Below are 22,577 nucleotides of genomic sequence, written 5' to 3' on the forward strand. Positions count from 1 at the left end.
GTCAGAGTAGATATTTCTCTAGTACACCCCACATATAGAATGCAACAACGGAACCAAGTTGAGAAAGGAAGATCTGTCAAATTGAAGTGTACTAAATAATCAAAGAACAAAGATTTTTAAAGAAAATAATCTTCTGTAACAGAAGTCTATAAATACCAAAGAGCACTTCTGCCTGCATAAAAAGAAAAACTGCTAGACGAGTAAAGAATCGCCCTCATTCTATTCGTTTTTAGGAAAGGTGGTTGACAACTAATATGACTGACATACAGCTGCCAAATCGCTGACTGCACCTTTTTTTTTTTTTTTTATAAAAGATGGTTCATTATCGGTATGACATGTTGCTGTGCAAACAGGAATATGCTGCCATTAATCATTACATCTGAATGGGTCAGTCAGTGTAATGGGCCCATCTATAGCAGTGATGCCAAATAACACTAATGCAGACTCTATCAATAGACAGTAGGTGATAGTTAAGGGCACAGGGGTCAAGTCCTGGGAAAAAAAGTGTGGGAACTCACCCAAGATCCACTGCAACCCCCCCCCCCCCACCCCCCTCCAAAAAATAAAAAAGCACAGAAAAAGTCGCTGCGGACTAAAAATAAAATAAAAAAAATAACACTTTTAGAAAAGTTTGTCCTGGGATTCAATCTCATGACCTCTATACAGCAGAAGCAAGGGATATGCCCTCACAGCTATGAAAGCTGTCTAGCTTGTTACTTTAAAAAAAATATATATATATAAGACTTCTACTGTAGGTAACTTTGCCCACTGTGTATGGATGTAGCAGAGCTGGGTGTGTTGGGGCAGCTGTCATGTGTATGGTTGTACACTAGGTATCAGTACACTAGGTATCAGTAGAAGTATCAGAAAAAAAAAAAAAAAACACTTTTAGAAAAGTTTGTCCTGGGATTCGAACTCATGACCTCTACACATTACAGGCAAGGCATTTACCCTCACAGCCATAAAAGCTGTTGAGGTAGTTGCTTAAAAAAAAAAAAAACTAAGACTTCTACTTATACCTAGTGTACTGATACCTAGTGTACAACCATACACATGACAGCTGCCCCAACACACCCAGCTCTGCTACATCCATACACAGTGGGCAGCTGTCATGTGTATGGTTGTACACTAGGTATCAGTAAACTAGGTATCAGTAGAAGTCTTATAAAAAAAAAAAAAACATTTTTAGAAAAGTTTGTCCTGGGATTCGAACTCATGACCTCTACACATCAGAGGCAAGGCATTTACCCTCACAGCCATAAAAGCTGTCTAGGTAGCTGCTTAAAAAAAAAAACTTCTACTTATACCTAGTGTACTGATACCTAGTGTACAACCATACACATGACAGCTGCCACAACACACCCAGCTCTGCTACATCCATACACAGTGGGCAGCTGTCATGTGTATGGTTGTACACTAGGTATCAGTACACTAGGTATAAGTAGAAGTCTTATATTTTTATTTTATTTTTTTAAGCAACTACCTAGACAGCTTTCATGGCTGTGAGGTAAATGCCTTCCTCTGATGTGTAGAGGTTGTGAGTTCGAATCCCAGGACAAACTTTTCTAAAAGACATTCTAAATGATCTCGTAGTGAAGGAGATGATGTCATTAGGGGGCGGGGTGCCATGAGAGGAGTCGCAGGCAGCGGCACCGCACAGACAGCTTCCTCTCAACTGAAGCCGCCCCTCCTCCCTTAGCCTGCCCTGCACAGTGCGCTCCGTCTCCCCCTGTGAATCTGATTCAGCCGTGTTCTCCTGGCTTGAGGCTGAAAGGGAACGGCGTTCCTGCCATGAAAAAAGTGCAGGAACGCCGTTCCCATGCGTTCCCCCTCCACTCGACCCCTGGTTAAGGGGTTGTGTCAAGTTAGAAAAGTATCCCCTATCCACAGGGTATGGGATACATATTTGATCGGTGATGTCTCTTCACACCATGAATGGAGTAGAAGGTCATGCCTTACCATGTCATGTCATTCATTCTCTATGGGACTGCCAGACTTAACTGACTACAATTTTCGTCAGGACCCTCACAAATCAGATTCTTATCCCCCATGCTGCAGATACCACTTGGAACTGAACCTGAGTTCGGTAAAAGGTTTATTACAATAGAAATTCATTTCTGAAGTTATTACCTGAGACTTCGCAAAGTAATAACGTCGGCTCATTGGAGCCAATACATTCTAATACTGTACGGAGCTCCCGCTCTGTACAGTATTCTAACGAAGTTTTATGCGAATCGACTTCGGATGTTTCAGCCGAAGTCGATTTGCTCATCTCTAATGGCAGCCCCCATAATCAAGTTCGGGAAACAAATAAATCCACAATCAGAAAATAAAAACAGATTTCATAAAAAGGATATCTGATTTTAACTGGCAGATACAATTTTTGGTGACACATTCCTTGAAGGTCTTCATAAAGAGGTTTTATTATCATATGATAATTTGTCCAGTGTTCTCATGTATGCAGCCAAGAAACACATACGCTGAAGTGTTAAACAGAAATAGAGGTTTGCACAATTTCCCCACTAATTCAGTCATGCAAATTGTATTTCTCTTGCAACATAATGACAGAATTATTATTTTTGGAAAAGGAGAAGAAAAAGGCTATAAATAAATCAGCCAAACAATGGCTTCAGGAAATGCAGACAGAAATGCCTGGATTATCAGCTGTATGGAATGGGTGGGTCTGATCCGAATGATTATGGAGATAAAAGAGCAATAATCCAGTTACTCTTTCACCCTGTAGACATAAAGGCAGTCTTCCCTATAAAAACAATATTTAAGACTTTGATGAGGTGCGAACGGGTGGGTGCTCAATCTAGTGTCAAGTATTGATATGCCAGAAAACTACTCCCTGATGACAATATATCACGGCTGAGGCAATAGCACACCACTCACTTGGTTCAGGGTAGGATATAGAAACTGAATTACACAGAATGACAAATAATATCAAGGATTCTTTACTTTGGCCCATGGCCCTGTCAAGACAGGCAAATATTTAAAGCAACTCACTGGTTCAATGAAGAGAATTCACAGTAACTGGGGAATGAAAAGAACACTTAGGCCTCATGCCCACGACCATATGCCCTCCCGTGCACACGATCAATGCCGCTACAAAACATATGGCCCGCTCACTGTGCCATATGTCCCGAAGCAGCATTGATCGTGTGCACGGGAGGTCATATGGTCGTGGGCAAGAGGGCATACGGTCGTGGGCAAGAGGGCCTAACATGGTGATCTTTTTATCTTTTCAGCTGCAGATCAGCCAATTCCTGGATCTCAATTCTTTCACCCAAAATGGCCAGTACCAATACTTAGACTACTGTACATTGGTAGTCCAAGACACTTCCTGTGTGTCCAATCCTGATCTTGGATCCCTCACTGCTGAGGAGCCGGTGTAGAGGACAGGAGTGGTAGTGGCCCTGACGAAGTGTTGTGTCACAGTGAACTCTCTCAGGCCGTTGCTCCCTGGGGATCAGTGCAGTGGAATTATAAAACTGAAGAATGAGGCCAGAGTTACACGTAACAAAATCTATTTTTTTATATTAAGTGCAATGTGGAAATATACAGTAAAAGCAGGCTTTTAGTGCAATTCTTCTCTGGCACCAGCAGGATATGGAGGCAGGTTGGCTGGCAGTAATTCAGCACTGATGTTGGCCTAGTATCGTATGGTGATGGATGTCTTGGCTGTGGTCCCTCACCTTATAGTGCCTGTAGTTGCAGGTGTAGCAGTTTACTCTGCTGTCTGGAATCTCAAGACTTTACCTGGACTATTAGTGTATTTCTCCCTGGAGAATCTGTCCCAGGAGCAGGAGCTCTACAATCTGCTTCCTCTCCCATCTGTCTATAAACAGGTCCAGCCCACTCCTATCAAGAAGGGAGGAACATGGTGGTTATCCCTGTTCCTTCCAACCTTCTTGCCTGTAACTATGGTCAGGTGCAAACTGCAAAATACAACACATAACAATACACAATTAGTAGTACTACAACTGCTTATGTGAGCAATGCTGGTCAATCCAAGGGCAGCTTTGGAATACTCAATGCACAATGTGCATCATGTAGCCTGAGAATCTGTGCAGCCATTTTTTATGCCAATCTGTGGATCTGCAGCTGAAAAAATGAAAAGGAAGGAACCACTTAAGTGTTCTGTTCATTCCCTAGTTAATGTATTTTTTTTATAACTAGAGGGTCACTTTGATATTGGCTAGGGGAAATTTGGTGGTCTTTGTGTGATGTTAATTTGTGGTCAGACTATTCGCCAGATATTGGTTGCAACAGGGAAGGGTATGCAACACTATATAGTACAAATATAGATGGATAGATAGATAGACTATAGATAGATACATAGGATACAGATAGATAAATATAGATAAATAGAGAGATATAGGATAAATAGATAGATAGATAGATAGATAGATAGATAGATATAGATGTTAGAGAGATATAGATAGATAGATGTTAGAGAGATATAGGATAGATTTTATTTAAAGAATGAAGCATTAACAATTTCTACAGCTTGTTCTTATCTTTAAAATACAGAACCTATTAGAACACTGTATAGTCACTTTCTATACATAAAATATGAGATTAGCATTTAAAAAGAGGAAATGAGTTAGTTCTAGTTTGTTTCTAACAAAGAGTTCATCCCAACTCTGTCCGCCTTATCCCTTCATCTTTGTTCCCCTTCACTTCTGTTTACTCCTAAAAATATAACGGTTTTATGCTACAGCATAGATGTTCTTTCTATTAACCTAGAGAATATTTGCCCCTGTTATCCAGAGTATCTTTTTTCCTATATCTATATCTATATCTATATATATATATATATATATATATATATATATATATATATATATAAACAAGGACGTATATATGTTTGTTCCGCGATCACTCAGAAACGCAACCATCGATTTCAACAAAACTTGGTATACACATCCCTTGCTACCTGTAAAGAAATCTTGTGGGGGTCTCAGCTCTCTATCCCAACTGCCATACACACGGTCACATGTCCCTTATCAGCCAATAGAAGCTTGCAGGCCCTTAGGCTACTTTCACACTAGCGTTCGTCGGTCCGCTCGTGAGCTCCGTTTGAAGGAGCTCACGAGCGGACCCGAACGCAGCCGTCCAGCCCTGATGCAGTCTGAATGGAGCGGATCCGCTCAGACTGCATCAGTCTGGCGGCGTTCAGCCTCCGCTCCGCTCGCCTCCGCACGGACAGGCGGACAGCTGAACGCTGCTTGCAGCGTTCGGGTGTCCGCCTGGCCGTGCGGAGGCGTGCGGATCCGTGCGGATCCGTCCAGACTTACAATGTAAGTCAATGGGGACGGATCCGTTTGAAGATGCCACAATATGGCTCAATCTTCAGGCGGATCCGTCCCCCATTGACTTTACATTGAAAGTCTGGACGGATCCGTACGAGGCTATTTTCACACTTAGCTGTTATATGCCAATATAATGCAGACGGATCCGTTCTGAACGGAGCCTCCGTCTGCATTATTATGATCGGATCCGTTCAGAACGGATCCGATCGAACGCTAGTGTGAAAGTAGCCTTAGTCTCCACATACACACAGTTTTACACCAGGTTTCCATAACAACCCAGTCATTTTTCTTCACTGCTGTAGGTCAGCTTTAGGCTAGGGCTACACGACGACATATGTTGCACAACACATAAGGCACAACTACACCGCTACATGTGTCACGCGACATTGATGTCGCACCAATGTCGCGTGACAATTTTTATAATGATAGTCTATGGTGTTGCACTGCGACATGAGTCGCAGCATGTTACATGTCGCAGTGCGACACCATAGCCTATCATTATATCGTCGTGCAGCCCTAGCATTAAAGGCAGGGCGCTGTGGAGGTCACTTTTAAAGGGGCGGGCACTGTGGAGGTCACTGTTAAAGAGGCATTCACTGTGGATGTTACTGTTAAGGGGGCAGGCCACTGTGGAGGTCCCGGTTAAAGGGGCGGACACTGTGGAGGTCACTGTTAAGGGGTCAGCGGCCACTATTAAAGGGGCAACTGCTGTGGAGGTCACTGTTAAGGCAGCAGGGTACTGTGAGTTCACTGTTAAGGGAGTGGGGTGCTGTGTAGGTCAATGTTAAGGGGGCGGGCCCCTGAGGAGGTCACTCTGAAGGGAGTCTGGTGCTGGGAAACTCACTATTAAAGGGGGGGGGGGGCTGCTGTGAATGTCCCATTTTAAAGTGGCGGGGCACTGTGGGGGGGTCAGTGTTAAGGGGTGGGGGACTGTGGGGTTCACTGTTAAAAGGGGGGTGCTGTAGAGGTCACTGTTATGGGGGATACTGTCGATATCTTTAAGGCTACTTTCACACTAGCGTTCGGGCGGATCCGTTCTGAACGGATCCGCCCATAATAATGCAGACGGAGGCTCCGTTCAGAACGGATCCGTCTGCATTATATTAGCTAAAAAAAGCTAAGTGTGAAAATAGCCTGGGACGGATCCGTCCAGACTTTCAATGTAAAGTCAATGGGGGACGGATCCGCTTGAAGATTGAGCCACATTGTGGCATCTTCAAACGGATCCGTCCCCATTGACTTACATTGTAAGTCTGGACGGATCCGCACGCCTCCGCACGGCCAGGCGGACACCCGAACGCTGCAAGCAGCGTTCAGCTGTCCGCCTGTCCGTGCGGAGGCGAGCGGAGCGGAGGCTGAACGCCGCCAGACTGATGCAGTCTGAGCGGATCCGCCTCCATTCAGACTGCATCAGGGCTGGACGGCTGCGTTCGGGTCCGCTCGTGAGCTCCTTCAAACGGAGCTCACGAACGGAAACCCGAACGCTAGTGTGAAAGCAGCCTTAGCAACACACACAAACATTAAATGAAATATAACCGTCGGGTCCATCTGCTAGTACATAAATAAACTTGAAGCCCACTGATAATAATATATCTTGAATAACAGCTATAAACTGCCTGGGTATAAATCATATTATTTTAGCTAAATAGTAATATATAATGGAAAACAACCGACCAATTCCAATATAGTCAGAGTGTATAACTTTACTGGGTTCTAGATAATGATCTATGAAATGTCCATAGCTGCAGTAAAGTTTCCGCCTAATAAATATATAATCAAATATTTTTATTGATGTTAAATACATAGGATTAATTGCATGTTTGTGTTTCTACACAATTGGCATTTACAAGTAGGGACAATAGTTCAAGGTTAGGGTAAGGCCATATGCATCATATTAATTGTCTGGGCAACTCTTAATAGCATGACATTGATGATGATGGCTGAGGACATCCTAAGTGGCAGTACTCACCAGATGTTGAGGCATTTGAAACGTGGAAGTGTTGCTGCCGCTGGAACACAATGGCACCTAATGTTGCTAAAAAGAGAAAATTCCACATTTGAAAGCCAATTATTCACTGCAATCACTGGCACCAAGACACCAACACAAGTGTAACCCAAACATGCCACAGTATCCCCATAACTGGAAGATTCTGGGACAGTTATCTATTCTTTACCTCCATGCCGGGCATGCATGGACAAGATTATGGGAAAACTTGTATAAAAGAGGTTTTCCCACAATCCAATAAATCTCCCAAACTGCTGTCATGAGTTTTCAAAATCAAACTTATTTCTAAAGTCATGTCCCCGATGTAGTCCTTTCTCTCTGGCCATGTTTACATCGTTACACAGATGATCCCAGCACCTCAGCATGTCGCAGTGGTTCTCCCAGTCCCTAGAGGAGCTCTTCTGATTCCTCTGAATGTCTACTGACACTGGATGAAAGGGGCAAAGTTGTCTACTTGGACTGGGCTCTACTGCGCATAGCTGAAATATGATGCAGGTTTTTACAGTGCAGATTGTCTTCTGCGCAGTCAAGGAGGTGGGCTTCCTTCTCAGTGAAAAATTAGTATTCCTTTGTGTATGGTCAGCCACCTTATACAGCAAATTCAAGACAAGTAAACAGGCTAGGGGTGGAGGTAGGGGAAAATGCTTGCAGAAGCTCATGATTTTTGATAACATTAAAAGGGTTGTCTCACTTTGGCAAATAGTAGTTATTATGTAGAGGAAGTTAATACAAGCCACTTACTAATGTATTGTTATTATCCATATTGCTTCCTCTGCTGGCTGGATTTATTTTTCCTTCACATTATACACTTCTCATTTCCATGGTTACGACCACCCTGTAATCCAGCAGTGGTGGTCGTGCTTGCACACTATAGGAAAACATACTGGCTTGTGCGCACTCCCACAGTCCCGGCCACCAGAGAGGACTTTTTCCTATAGTGTGCTAGTACGGCCACCACTGATGGATTGCAGGGTGGTCATAACGTCTGGATCTGAGACGTGTATAATGTGATAGAAAAATGAATCAAGCCAGCAAAGGAGGCAACATGGAGAGTCCCAGTACACTAGTAAGTGGCTTGTATTAACTTTCTCTACATGATAAATGCCATTTGCTGAAGTGAGACAATCCCGTTAATTTGCAAAAATAGCCACGTGGGCAACCTTTAACTGATCACATTTACGTGAATGGGAAAACCCCTTTAAACCCAATAGTTATCAATCCAAACTGAAGTCAAAGTAAGAAATGGAGACACCATGATTTCCTCTCACAGACAGTTCTGATGTAAGCAGACGTTAACTATGTTGTAAAGAAAAGTATGTGAAATGGTATTTTGAATGACACATGGATATTAGACTCTGACAACCACTTGTGCTATAGCCTCAAGATCCGCAGTATTAACGTCAAGCATTTGATAGCTATCTACAATTATTTGCAAGCTGGAGTGTTGAAGGAATTATCTCTTGGTATTTTTTAATGTCTGAACTATGATATCATGTCAGCACTAAAAATGATAAAAGAAAATCATTTTGTGATAATTGTGATAGCATGGAGAAGGAATTTTCGTAGGATTACTCCTATTCAGAGAAAAACAAATCGCTGAAAAATGACAGTTAAAACTATGTAAAGTGTATTTACAACAGCGTAATAGTGTAATACTGCAGCAAATAAACTACATTGTCATAAATGCTGTGTGGTAACATAAAGAGGAGCAGAATGACAAAACCCAACATCAAAGGGTTTGGCCAATTATTCCTTCCGAAGCTGATCGTTCACATTAGATAAAATCTGGCAGAACCATTGATTTCAGTGAGACCAGCCAAATACAGATGTAGCCAGCCTTATCTTGACTCCAGGAATGCCAGGATGGTCATTATAAAAGGAGTTGCCCAGGATTAGAAAAACTGAAAAACGGGTACTTTCTTGCAAAAATAGCACCTCATCCATGGTTTGTGTCTGTTATTGCATCTCAGCTCCACTGGTGTCAATGAGGCAGAGCTGCAGTACCATCCACAACCTGTAAACAGGGGCGGTGCTGTTTGTGGAAGAAAGTAGCCATGTTTTTTCTCACCCTGTACAAACCTTTAAATGCAATTTGTTTACAGATGAAAGAATTCTACACCATTGACCTAAATGTTTGCAAAAAGTCGGATCGCATCGAATCAGAATTTCATATGATTTGATTCTGGCGAAGTTTTGGAAAGACAGAGAGAGTGTGTGTGTGAGAGAGAACACCAAAATGGCATTACAGCTTTTCAATGAGATTGAAGCACTTCAGATTAGGGTAGAATTCATTCAGGTCCAAATCAAATTAAACGCTCAATTCACGTGTTTCAAATCCGAATCAAATTTCCGGAAATTCAATCATCGCTAGATTTGTTGTATTATTATAATGTGATTGTGTTGCCTTAGGCATCATGCAGACGACTGTATGTATTTTGCGGTCCCTAATAGAACAGTCCATCCTTGTCCGTAATGCGGACAATAATAGGACGAGTTCTATTTTTTGGCGGAACGGAAATACGAACATAAGGAAACGGAATGCACAAGGAGTACCTTTAGTTTTTTTTGCAGACCCATTGAAATGAATGGTTCCATATACGGTCTGCAAAAAAAACTGAAAGGACACGGAATGAAAATACGTTTGTGTGCATGAGGCCTTGACGTGTTAAGCCAGTGAAGATAGCATTGACTACATCTGTATCTACTGTGTATGGAGACCTCCGAGATAGCAAACGTCAGGAGAAATAAAGATTGGGCATACTATGTCTGACCCTTTGTTCCTGCAGCAGGTGAACTGCTGCCTAAGGCTACATGCACACAACCATTGTGTGTTTTGCGGTATGCAAATTGCGGATTCGCAAAACACGGATGGCGTCCGTGTGCGTTCCACAATTTGCGGAACGGCACGGACAGCCATTGATATAACTGCCTATTCTTGTTCGCAAAACGGACAAGAATAGGACAGGTTATATTTTTTTTGCGGGGCCACGGAACAGAGCAACAGAAGCGGACAGCACAAGGAGTGCTGTCCGCATCTTTTGCCTGCCCCACTGAAGTGAATGGGTCCGCATCCGAGCCGCAAAAACTGCGGCTTGGATGCGGACCAAAACAACGGTCTTGTGTATGAGGCCTATCTGCATTTTCCAAGGACAACACACATACTCATTGGCTCTGATTTTTAATACCTTTACTCCAGAATTCTGGCATCAAAAAGTCGCAAAATAGGGCTTTTGTGACTTTTTGAACTTGCTTGAGCAAAAATTTTGCGACTTTTTGCAGTTTTCCACCACTCACTCTAGTTTTGTAATGTGGGTGGAAAAGTTGATGTGGTTAGCTATGTTAATGAGTTTCACTCCAGTCGCAAAAATAGTTGCAGTCTCACTCCAGTAGGATAAATCCCCCCCCACTGATTTTAATGTGTTTGTTCACATATCAGTATTTTTTTTACCAACTGTGGGTCAGTGAAAAAATCACGGAGATATGCACTACTTTGGTTCGTGATGCAGACCAAACACCTCCATTAATGTCTAGGGTCCCTGAAAAAGCACTGACACGACTTGGATGGCATCTGTGTTTGGTCCGTTTTACACTGACCACTGTAAGGAGTTGCTCTGGAAATTCGAAGGGTTATCCCATGAGTAATATAATAAATCGAAATGAGATATCACACAGTACATTACAGTCTGTAACAAACTTACAACCAGCCATGTACCTCACTTGTATCCAGAGATCTGCCCATTCATTGCTGCAAATGCTAGATTCATTTGAAGCTGGCAGTTCAGGGGGCGTGCACTTTCTTAGGGAAGGGTGTCCTTTCTACTGCAGCTAGTGGCAATTGGAGGATGGAACTGAGCATGTATGTCAACCTCAGTGAGCTGGACACAGTAAATAGAAAAAGGGCAAACAGTAGGTGGGGCTATATAGAATTCATTGAATAACTCAGCGGCTATACAAAATTTTTAATTTCATGCAATTACAAAAGTATTCAGATCCAGGTTCTGGTTTGAAAAATGTATAATATTTTTCATGTATACAACCCCTTTAATTTTCAGCTGAGCAGGAAACCAACACATGGATCAAAAATGAATCCTTCATGGACATCTACATGAATGAAACATGGACTCATTTTCCCACGGACACAGAAATGTGGCATAAGGAGCCTGTCCGTGGAAAACATGCTTACTCAGGTAAGCACACGTGTGTATGCCGGAGTCCAAAGAATAGACATCAGCTGAACTGGTATTCATACTGACAAAATCTATGAAGAACATATTACACTTGTGCAGCTGTTTCTAGAAGAACGCAGCCATGTAGTGCCATAAATTCAAGGCTACCCCCATTACTATATGAAAAGTTATAGTATGTGTTATAAAGCTGTAATACAGAAATCACCGGGAGGCAGGGAGTGTAAAGCTGACACGCTGATACTCCCTGATACAGGCTGGAATGGGACACAGGTGCTATGCTAAAACAAGGCATTGTATGGGTTCCTGCTCGAGATTGACACGGGGTCACATCAAATGCTGAACTATAATGTCAGCGAGAATCCTCTGCTTTAGATCACCAGAACCCTATTTAAACCTGAAACACTCCACTCCTTCACTGGCTTTACACCAAGAAACAATGTGGAGGCTTTTGAAGTCAGAATGAATTGTATGTGAAATGAAGCACTGCAGGCAGGGTCACTTGTGCTGGAATAGCATCCGGAGAGTGTTCTTGTACTGTGTGAACACTCAGTGCAAACCACAAATCTAATAATGGGCTTTTAAAATTCTGAAACATGCTGTAGTTATAGCATAGATCACATTGCCCGTGGGCTGTAACTGGATTCTTTTATGAGACAAGCAATCATTTCTCTTCCAGGAGGAATTCAATACTCAAAAATACGCCTTGTAAACAACGCGTCTGACTGTGGCCATAACCTTACAGTCTCGGAGACTCGCGGCCAATCATACTATTACTTCAGATTACCCACTCGGTTTCCCTACTGCCCTACTTCTTGCAATATTTGAGTTCCAGGGAAAGGCTTGGGGTTTCAATTTCTCTTTACTATGAGTCATACGGTAATTCCACAGAAATTCTTGCTAAAAGTTGAGCACAACAACATTATTTGGAGAAGAGCTATTCATATCATGTGCTTTTTTATTTGCTAGGAAGCTGACACATTAGCCCAGAATTTGGTATTATCCAGAATCGACAATGCCAGATATATGACAAAATGGAGATTGTACATTTTCTTAAACTCTCGACTAAATTAACCTGCGGTCAAATCTGCAGCATACCAAATGTTTCTGTGGATTTTTATTGCAGATTTTATCCTTAGCAATAAATAGGGTGAAATCTGCATTCGCTCGTGCATGTAGCCTTATGCATAGGAAAATAAGGGCAGGTTCACACTAAAGTTAAATGGATCGGGCAGGCTGTTCTGGCAGTTAACAGCTTGCCGGAGTTCACCAGGTCCAGCCTAGCCAGATACTGTCATTCAGTATCCAGCCGCTTTTCGGCATAAGGCCTCGTGCACACGACCGTTGTTTGGGTCCGCATCCGAGCCGTCGTTTTGGTGGCTCGGAGGCAGACCCATTCATTTCAATGGGGCCGCAAAAGATTCGGACAGCACTCCTGTCCGCATCCGTTGCTCCGTTCCGTGGCCCCGCCAAAAAAATAGAACATGTCCTATTCTTGTCCGTTTTGCGGACAGGAATAGGCATTTCTACAATGGGTCGCCTGTTCCGTTCCGCAAATTGCGGAAGGCACACAGGCAGTTTCTATTTTTTGCGGATCCACGTGCATGAGCCCTTAGTGTCAGTTTTCTACTGGTTGCATGCAATGGTTTTTGTCTGTCCAAATGCTGTTGTTATAGTCAATGGGGTACAGTGGTGAATAGTAGTATCTAGCTAGGCCAGATCCGGTGAACTCTGGAAGGCTGTATACTGCCAGAACAACCTGTCTGATATGTCTAAAGGGGTTGTCTGCTTTTTTTTATATTGATGAGCTATCCTCAGGATAGGTCATCAATATAAAAGACGTGAACAACCCTTTTAAGGTAAGTGAGGGGAAACATGTAAAGACACCTATCACCAGTTCAGGACAGGCACACTCAAAAGCCTTCATTTCAGAAGTGGGCACCTATAGCCATAAGTGCCAGCTTTTAGCAAAAAAAATAATCAGGAGAAAGATAGACTTTTGCTAGCTAGTATACCCAGAGTGACGTCATTTGCCACATTATCATCAAGGCCACTACCACTTCTATCCTCTGCTCTGGCTTCTCAGGGGCTCACTGCAATAGCACACGGTAATAATACATTTAGTGCAAGGGCAGTGTAGTTTTGGCTATTTCAATAAAAGTACGCCTGGCAGATGCCTGGCATCGAGTTGCGACTGTTTTGAAACTTTTTAAAAAGCTGTACTTCAGAAATAGACACAAAAGTGATCTACTCTACATCTAAAGGTGGCACTGGAAAGCAAAGTACTCAAAAAGATTCAAAATGTTTAAGCAAGTGACCCCAAAAAGTTGCAAAGCCTCTATTTGAGACTTTTTAAAGCGAGAATTCTGGAGTACAGGGCTTGATATATTCCCCCCACAATGCTTGTGATTCCAAATAGTACAGCATCCAAGCTGAGATAAACATGATGATTAGCAAAAGAATTTAATTTACAGTAATCCATTATAATTTTGCTTGTTCATAGGCTTAGGTACATAAATGCTTTATAGGCATCTCTGGTTCAGTTTATCATGGAGAAAGAAGCAGGATAAAACCCAACTTGTCTGTCCTCTTTCTTCTCTAGCAACGAAAATCAGACAAGGTTTAAATGTTGTCAGATCCCCGTGGATACTACATTGTTAGGATTTCTCAGACACATATTTAATTTCTATAGAAGGATTAAAGGGGTTTTCCCATCATGGAAAGTGATGGCATAAGACATCAGTGAGAGTTCTACTGCTGGGACCCCTACCAATTGTGCAGAAAATTGGAGAACAATACCATATTTCCCTCACTGATTAGACCACTTTCACGCAGTGTTTGATCAGTGATTTCCATCAGTTATTGCGAGCCAAAACCAGGAGGCTACACAGAGATAAGGTAAGATTTGCACCTGTTCTGGTTTTTTTTGTTTTGGCTCAAAATCACTGATGGAAAACACTGACCAAACACTGATTGTGTGAAAGAGCCCTTACTCTTCAGAGCTAGATCAAGGTCCAGGAAACTGAAGCAGCTATGTCAATACTTAGACTCTTTTCCATTCACGCTACCATTAGAATATTGCTACATAGAATGTTTTACATGTTTTTTAACTATATTATATATTATACAAATAAAGGAAAGGAAATAGGCATACAATTCCATGTACATCATTCTTTCCTAACCCATCCCAATTTCTCCACAAGGTAGGTGAAAAGAGAAAAAATAAATTAACCCCTCAATTTCAAATTATGATGTTTAGAAAAGCATTTTAACAACCACTTACAGAGTGTTGGTACCTTCTTTCTACTAACCAACGAGGGTATAGCTTGCTTTGTTCACTTTAACTATCAACTTAAAGAGGTTGTCCAGGATGTTACTATTGACAGCTTGTCTTCAGGATAGTCCATCAATATCTGATCATTAGCAGTATGACAATCTGCACCCCAGCCATTCAACTGTTTCAATGTAGCTCTGGCAATGGAAGTCAACGCCAGAACTACAAACCTCCATCCATCAAGTAGTGGACAAAGCTAATGGACTGAACTGTATAATTTCACCTGCAGCTTCTGGATCTGGAGTTGCTGCAGAAAAGCTGATCAGCCAGGGTGCGAGGTGTCGGACCCCTGCCAGACACTGATCTCCTATCCTGAGAAGAAAATCTTGGAATGCCCCTTTAAAGCATAAACTATATTTCTATGATATTTGTGTCAGACTGTCTAGCAGCACTATAAACTATAATCCAACCAATGGCTCTATAAACACAAGGACAACAAAACATTTGGCCCTGCATCAATCCTGAATATCAACCTTACATTTATTTGGGAGTCCAGCTACCAATGCAGCTGTTACAAACACTGGATGGACTAACCCTTAAAAGTCTCTAATTCCATGGAATATTTTTCAATCATACAAGAACCATATAATCCTTATTCAAAAGCACAAAACTACCATGGCAGATCCTTGCCCATAGCCAACAATCAACAGCTTCAGCTGCTCTGCTTTTCTTCGGTCTATCTTTAGCATAGTCAGCCCTCTGAGGCTCAACACTGCACATGAAATCGCTTTTCAAGAACATGACAGGGTGGCTTCAACATTTACTAAGAACTGCTCTTCCCTCGGGCAAAAAAGCAATAACTATCTTCTAGTGCAGCAATCTATGCAATGTTATGGCACTTGACTGGCATTTCTTCGCCCTGTTTGTAAGACAAGAAATATAAAATGTGCATGTTCTAAATGCCGTTCTGACTTAGTTCTAAATAAATATCATGTAAGTCAATATAGTAATCAAATGCAGCCCCCTACCTTTGAAGTATCCCATGACCATCATATTGTCAGTAACATTTTTCTTTCTCAAAAAAAAAAAAAAAAAAAAAAATATATAATACACAATCTGATCCTTCTGTGCCTGAATAACATATACAATAGGCACATTTTTAATCCACTGAAATAAGTATGTACATATAATGGCCAGTGATGTCCTAAAGACTTTCCTCCAACTCTTAAAGGGGTTGCCACATTCTGGCTACTGCTGACCAATGTGTAGGTGAGATGAATATATGCAATAAAATCCTGAGCCTTTTTATATATTTCCAAAGATATGTCCCCTTGTTGGCTAAGTCTTTGCTGCTGTCCACACAGTGGTACTGTCCATAAAATGGTTGATATCCTGAGCCGTTTTCTATATTTCCAAAGATATGTCCCCTTGTTGGCCAAGTCTTTGCTGCTGTCCACACAGTGGTACTGTCTATAAAATGGTTGATATCCTGAGCCGTTTTCTATATTTCCAAAGATATGTCCCCTTGTTGGCCAAGTCTTTGCTGCTGTCCACACAGTGGTACTGTCCATAAAATGGTTGATATCCTGAGCCGTTTTCTATATTTCCAAAGATACCTCCCCTTGTTGGCCAAGTCTTTGCTGCTGTCCACACAGTGGTACTGTCCATAAAATGGTTGATATCCTGAGCAGTTTTCTATATTTCCAAAGATATGTCCCCTTGTTGGCCAAGTCTTTGCTGCTGTCGACACAGTGGTACTGTCCATAAAATGGTTGATATCCTGAGCCGTTTTCTATATTTCCAAAGATACGTCCCCTTGTTGGCCAATTCTTTGCTGCTGTCCACACAGTGGTACTGTCCATAAAATGGTTGATATCCTGAGCCGTTTTCTATATTTCCAAAGATATGTCCCCTTGTTGGCCAAGTCTTTGCTGCTGTCCACACAGTGGTACTGTCCATAAAATGGTTGATATCCGGAGCCGTTTTCTATATTTCCAAAGATACCTCCCCTTGTTGGCCAAGTCTTTGCTGCTGTCCACACAGTGGTACTATCCATAAAATGGTTGATATCCTGAGCCGTTTTCTATATTTCCAAAGATATGTCCCCTTGTTGGCCAAGTCTTTGCTGCTGTCGACACAGTGGTACTGTCCATAAAATGGTTGATATCCTGAGCCGTTTTATATATTTCCAAGGATACGTCCCCTTGTTGGCCAATTCTTTGCTGCTGTCCACACAGTGGTACTGTCCATAAAATGGTTGATATCCTGAGCCGTTTTCTATATTTCCAAAGATACATCCCCTTGTTGGCCAAGTCTTTGCTGCTGTCCACACAGTGGTACTGTCCATAAAATGGTTGATATCCTGAGCCGTTTTCTATATTTCCAAAGCTATGTCCCCTTGTTGGCCAAGTCTTTGCTGCTGTCCACACAGTGGCACTGTCCATAAAATGGCTGATGTCAAAGGGTCATGTGACCAAGAAAATCATTCAATCACTCAGCCTCCTCCTTTCAAACATACTGCACCTGCCGTTTAGTGCAGGTCAGTGTGTTAGAATGGAGGAAGCAGAGTGATGTACTTGGTCACATGACCCTTCATCCATCGTATTGACAGGATCTCTATGTGGACGGCACAGAGAAGAGGACAAGGCTAATGAAATCTAGCAATCGGCACAGAATATCAACAAAGGCTGTATTAGTAAGTGCCATGTAGTCATCTTACCTACACATTGGTCAGCTGTAGCCACAAAATGTACAACCTCTTTAAGCTGCCAGACATTTATAAAGTGCCCTGTGATGTGCTGATAGATATGTTATAGACTCATGGGTGTCTCATTTAAAATAAAGACGTTGTGCAAATAATATTGCACATAAGATTAGAGACCGCTCTTTTCAGCATGAGAGTGCCACTGGCACTCTCAGGAGACAGCTAAAATTGCAGGGGCAGCCTTGCCTGTCCAGTGGCTGCAAGGGAATTGTAGGAGTACATGGCAGCCACTCAAATTCAAGACGATTATATGCTATTATAAAAGGTAAGTGCACTGCTTGAAGGTAGCCTGTCACCAGAGACCTCACCAACAAACCTACAGCACACTTAGATAGCTGTAAGACACCTAAATAAAAGGTTTTGTACCCATTCCCCAGTAAAAAAAAAATATTCCTAAGATATGAGTATTTTTTTTAATAACAATATATGCATATGCACATGCAATACAGCCCTGATACTTGCCAGAGCAGAAATGCACAGCTGTACTGTGCATGCGCCGATCCCCGTAGCCACTATAAGGCCTATTGCACACGACCGGATGCACAAAAATATGGAAGACGTCCATGTGCATTCCGTATTTTGCGGAATGGAACAGCTGGCCCCTAATAGAATAGTCCTATCCTTGTCCGTTATGCGGACAATAATAGGACAACTTCTATCCCTTAGTGGAAACGGATATACGGAAACGGAATGCACACGGAGTACCCTTTTTTTTTTTTTCTCCGGAACCATTGAAATGAATGCTTCTGCATACGGACCGCAAAAACGGAAAGGAAACGGAAATAAAATACGTTTGTGTGCATGAAACCTAAATGTGCAAGAACACAGGGTGACATTAATTTGCCAATACAGGGCCCTGTCAGTCAAAGCAAGGAAGAAGGGGCTGGGCACTGGAAGGAGTGACGTTTTGGTGCAATAAAAGCAATAGTGATGCTCTTGTTGCACCAAACAACTCATCCGCATATTATGAAAAATACTTATATTCCAGTAATGGAGCCTCAGATCCAAAAGGAGGAAATATGTTTTATTGAGGTGACTTACAGCTATCTAACTGTGCCTTTGGTTTTAAAGGGAGGTATCTGGTAACAGGCTACCATTAAATAAAAAACTAGATCAAATTAAAATCCCTCCCAATTACCTATGAATTCTGAATTGTTTTCTTATATGAGCTGCTTGATAACTATTTATAAAAATGGTGTCATTCTTCATTATCACACACATAAAATAACTTAGCAAGACTTCCCCTATTATTCCCATGTACCCTAGTGGAATATTCTCCATTCTGCATGCTTTCCTGGCAGACGCTAACTAACCTCTTTATTGGGTGTGAGAACCTGGAAGTTGGATATTGTTTTTGGAACAACTAGGTTATTAATGAATGGCTTGAAATGTGTTGCTCTTCATACACACATTTATGTTTGCTGTTTAAAGGAAAAGGCTATATTTTCTAAGCCTCCATAGAAGGTTGCTTAGCAAACAGACATTTCAATTACCACCTGCAGCAATGAATTCTGGAAAATGTATTTGAATTATTCTCCAGAGAGCAGCTCTAAAATCCAACTGTAAATCACCGTTACTACTCTATCTCTGTCTCCTCCCGTCTCCCAGTATTGTATGGCGTGTTATGGTGGTGCAAGCATTAAAACCACTTAAATCCCCTGTACATTAGTTAACAGTCCATTGAATCTTCTGCCTGCCGTTTAGTCTGCAGGCAGCACGGCACAGGGCAGGAGGAGCTGAACAGATTAATGTAGATTTGTGGGGAAATGTAGTATAACTTTTACTTTATTCACGTACATCCCTGCTCTTTTTGCTTAGTAGACCAAGTGGTAACAAGTGATTACCTCTGTATGTACAGTGCTGCCCATAATTATTCATACCCCTGGCAAATTTTGACTTAAAGTTACTTTTATTCAACCAGCAAGTAATTTATTGACCTTTGCAAAAGCTCATCTGGACAGAGAAGGCAAAGAAGAAGACTTCTGTTCTCCTGTGTTATGGTCAGATGAAACAAAAATTGAATTGTTCGGTCACAATGATGTTTCCTTCATTTGGCGTAAAAAAGGAGAAGCCTTCAACCCAAAGAACACCATCCCCACTGTCAAACATGGTGGTGGGAACCTCATGCTTTGGGAGTGTTTTTCAGCCAATGGACCAGGGAACCTAATCACAGTAAACTGTGCTATTAAAAAAAAGAGCAAGACATGAGGATTCTCAACGACAACATCAGGCAGTCTGCAGAGAAACTTGGCCTTGGGCACCAGTGGACATTTCAGCATGACAATGACCCAAAACACACAGCAAAAGTGGTGAAGAAATGGTTAGCAGACAACAACATTAACGTTTTGGAGTGGCCCAGCCAGAGTCCAGACTTGAATCCATTGAGAATCTGTGGAGGGAGCTAAAGATCAGGGTCATGGCAAGAAGACCCTCCAACCTGAAAGATTTGGAGCTCATTGCTAAAGATGAATGGGCAAAAATACCTGTGGAGACATGCAAAAAGCTGGTCTGCAATTATAGGAAGCGTTTGATTGCTGTAATAGCCAATAAAGGCTTTTCTATTGATTATTGAGAAGGGTATGAATAATTTTGGACTGGACACTTTTTGCTCAAATGTTAATAAAAGCTGAGAAATGTTTTATTTATTTTTTGGATCATGAATTTAAGATCCTTACTCATCCCTACTTTTATTGGAAGCTGGATCCACTTCTTTCTTCATGTTTACCTTGTAATCCTGGTTCCAGGCATGTCTGTGCTTCCAAAGTGGTTACAGCAGGCAAGCGCAGCCATTGCTTTCAATGTCAATCAATGTCAATCACTTGTTAGAACCGCCAATGGAAAGAGTGGAAAGCATGGGAATAGCTGTGATTTGAATAAATAAATTCCAAAGTACACTAAATCTTTTCCCACCAAACTACAGCATATAGCAATCTGCTCAGCTGTTCCTGATACAAAGCATGCTGCCTACACACCACCGACCATGTTCAACGTGAAGGTTCCATTTAAGGGGGTATTCCCAGGGAAAAACATTTTTGGCCTATACACGTACCACAGACACGGCTTTGGGGTATCCTATGGGCACGTCATATGTCTTTCCTTGTGTCTGTTCGTCACACCTGGCAATGACATTTAATTAATATGTTCTAATTTTATATTTATACAGATGTAGCAATCCTGATTCTAAAAGGAAATGTGTCACCATTTTTTTGTGCCACACATCCTTCTTTCTAATCTGTTTTTATTTTCTGATTGCAGATCTGTTTCCTGAACATGATTATGGGGGCGGTCAACTTGCCTAAGCTGTTCTTAACAGCATTTATAAAGCATTTAAAGAACTGCTTTATGACACAATGGTCTGGAGCGGATATCAGTGACTTCTATGGGAGAATTTCCTAGGCATGCTCGGTGACCTGTGCATAGGTCATTGTACAAGCAAGGAGTAGATAAGCTTTGCCAATTACTTGTTATGAACTAAGGATTCAGTGTTATCTATACACAGTGGTGCTATCTGTCATTCCAAACCTGCCTGTAATGATAAGGAGATAGCTGCAGTAAAGTGATCTGTACAGACCTAAATTTGGTGCCTATTATTAGGCCTAGTGGCCAGTGTTTTGTTTAAATATAGATATTCACATGGAAAATTCTAAATTCTTTAACATAAAAATGTGATTTAAACGATCGGTCATTTTCTGATGACACGTTCCCTTTAAGTAAGCAATGGCAAGAAACTTTTAGTTGATTTCAATGGCTTTTACTGCACGATAACATGTATGCTGTGCCGTGATATCACACTCAAATTGAGAACTGCTTCATCTGTAATATACACAAAGTAAAGCTGCTCATGCCTGTATCTAATAAGAATCAGTCTATAATTGTTGTCAGAAACCTCCTTAAGAGTTTAGCTGAGCCGTGATACTGCAATGCTCTGTGCTGCTCTGCGTGCCAGTTGAGCTGTTCTTTCTACATCAGATTAAGATGTAAGGAAATTTAAGGACATTAAAGAAGCATGGAATTTTGAGAGATCTACATTGAAAACCCTTTAGGGTGTCCTTCACATAGACAATTTTGTCTGTAAAAGCAAATAGCATGTGTTTCCTTTTTATTACATTTCTTTATTTTGTAACATTTAAACATGCAACTTTTCTAGTGTTTTCAAACCCTACAGAGAATCCTATAAGGAAAACCACCATAAAAAAAAAAAAAAAAGCCATACCCGGAGCATAAGGCATTTGGGAGAAAAAAAACTTTTGTATACAGTGCATCATTTCATTAAAGACTTTAAGGTAAGGCCTGGGTGCAAAAATGCTTGAAGAAAGTTGTGAAAAACACTGCAAACTCCTGTGTGTGGATCCAACCTCATAAAGTGCAAGACACATTGAGATTCAAGGTCAGTACAACAGCAATAAAACGATGGGGCATTCCCACCTTGCTCAGCAGATGGGTGTGGGAAAGAAGTGTGACTTAAAACACTGCACCAAATTCTGGTGCAAAATAAGCCAACTAATACTGTAAGTGGTATAGGCTTAGACGGTAACAATGCATCATATTTATCATCCATTGACTATCTATTATCAAGTATTTAGATTGTGAGCTCTATTGGGGACAGCAAGTGATGATAATGTCTGTAAAGTGCTGCTGAATATGTTGGCGCTATATAAGTAAGTAATATTAATAAATAAAATAAATACGTGTTCAGTGCCACAAAAATTTAGTGATTTTGCATGTTTTGATCGTTGAGTAGGCATCTATTACAAATTGGATTGGGTGGATTGCGCCCTCCCCCAAGCAGTTTGCATTTACTGAGGGGAGACCAGATGTTTTGTGGGTGCAGTTACATATTTGCCACATTCATCAATGCAACTTTTTGCAAAAGTCACACAAAAAAAAGTGTACTCCAGTCCCATAGTGGATTACAAACTGATGGAACCATTGTAATAAATATGACTAGTCTGTGGACTGCAAAGTCCATAGGTCTTGACTTTTTCAAACAAAGCAGGCATTCAAAAAAAAAAAGTTCAAAAAGCTGCATATT

The 22,577-nt window shown here is 41.5% G+C and overlaps 1 protein-coding gene across 11 annotated transcripts in view; it reads right to left on the reverse strand.

Annotated features, from left to right (window-relative positions):
* SFMBT2 (Scm like with four mbt domains 2) overlaps positions 1 to 22,577 on the reverse strand; it is a 263,727-nt gene that overhangs the window by 134,036 nt on the left and 107,114 nt on the right. For 10 of the 11 annotated variants that reach the window (XM_044280033.1, XM_044280032.1, XM_044280036.1 and 7 more), the window contains one exon: positions 7,288 to 7,353. The exons of the other annotated variant lie outside the window; for it this stretch is intronic. In XM_044280033.1, the coding sequence (XP_044135968.1) occupies positions 7,288 to 7,353 (66 nt within the window). The remainder of the gene's footprint in view (positions 1 to 7,287; positions 7,354 to 22,577) is intronic. 11 annotated transcript variants of the gene reach the window in all.

This window comes from Bufo gargarizans, chromosome 2 (genome assembly GCF_014858855.1).
Source record: "Bufo gargarizans isolate SCDJY-AF-19 chromosome 2, ASM1485885v1, whole genome shotgun sequence".
Classification (NCBI taxonomy): Eukaryota; Metazoa; Chordata; class Amphibia; order Anura; family Bufonidae; genus Bufo; species Bufo gargarizans.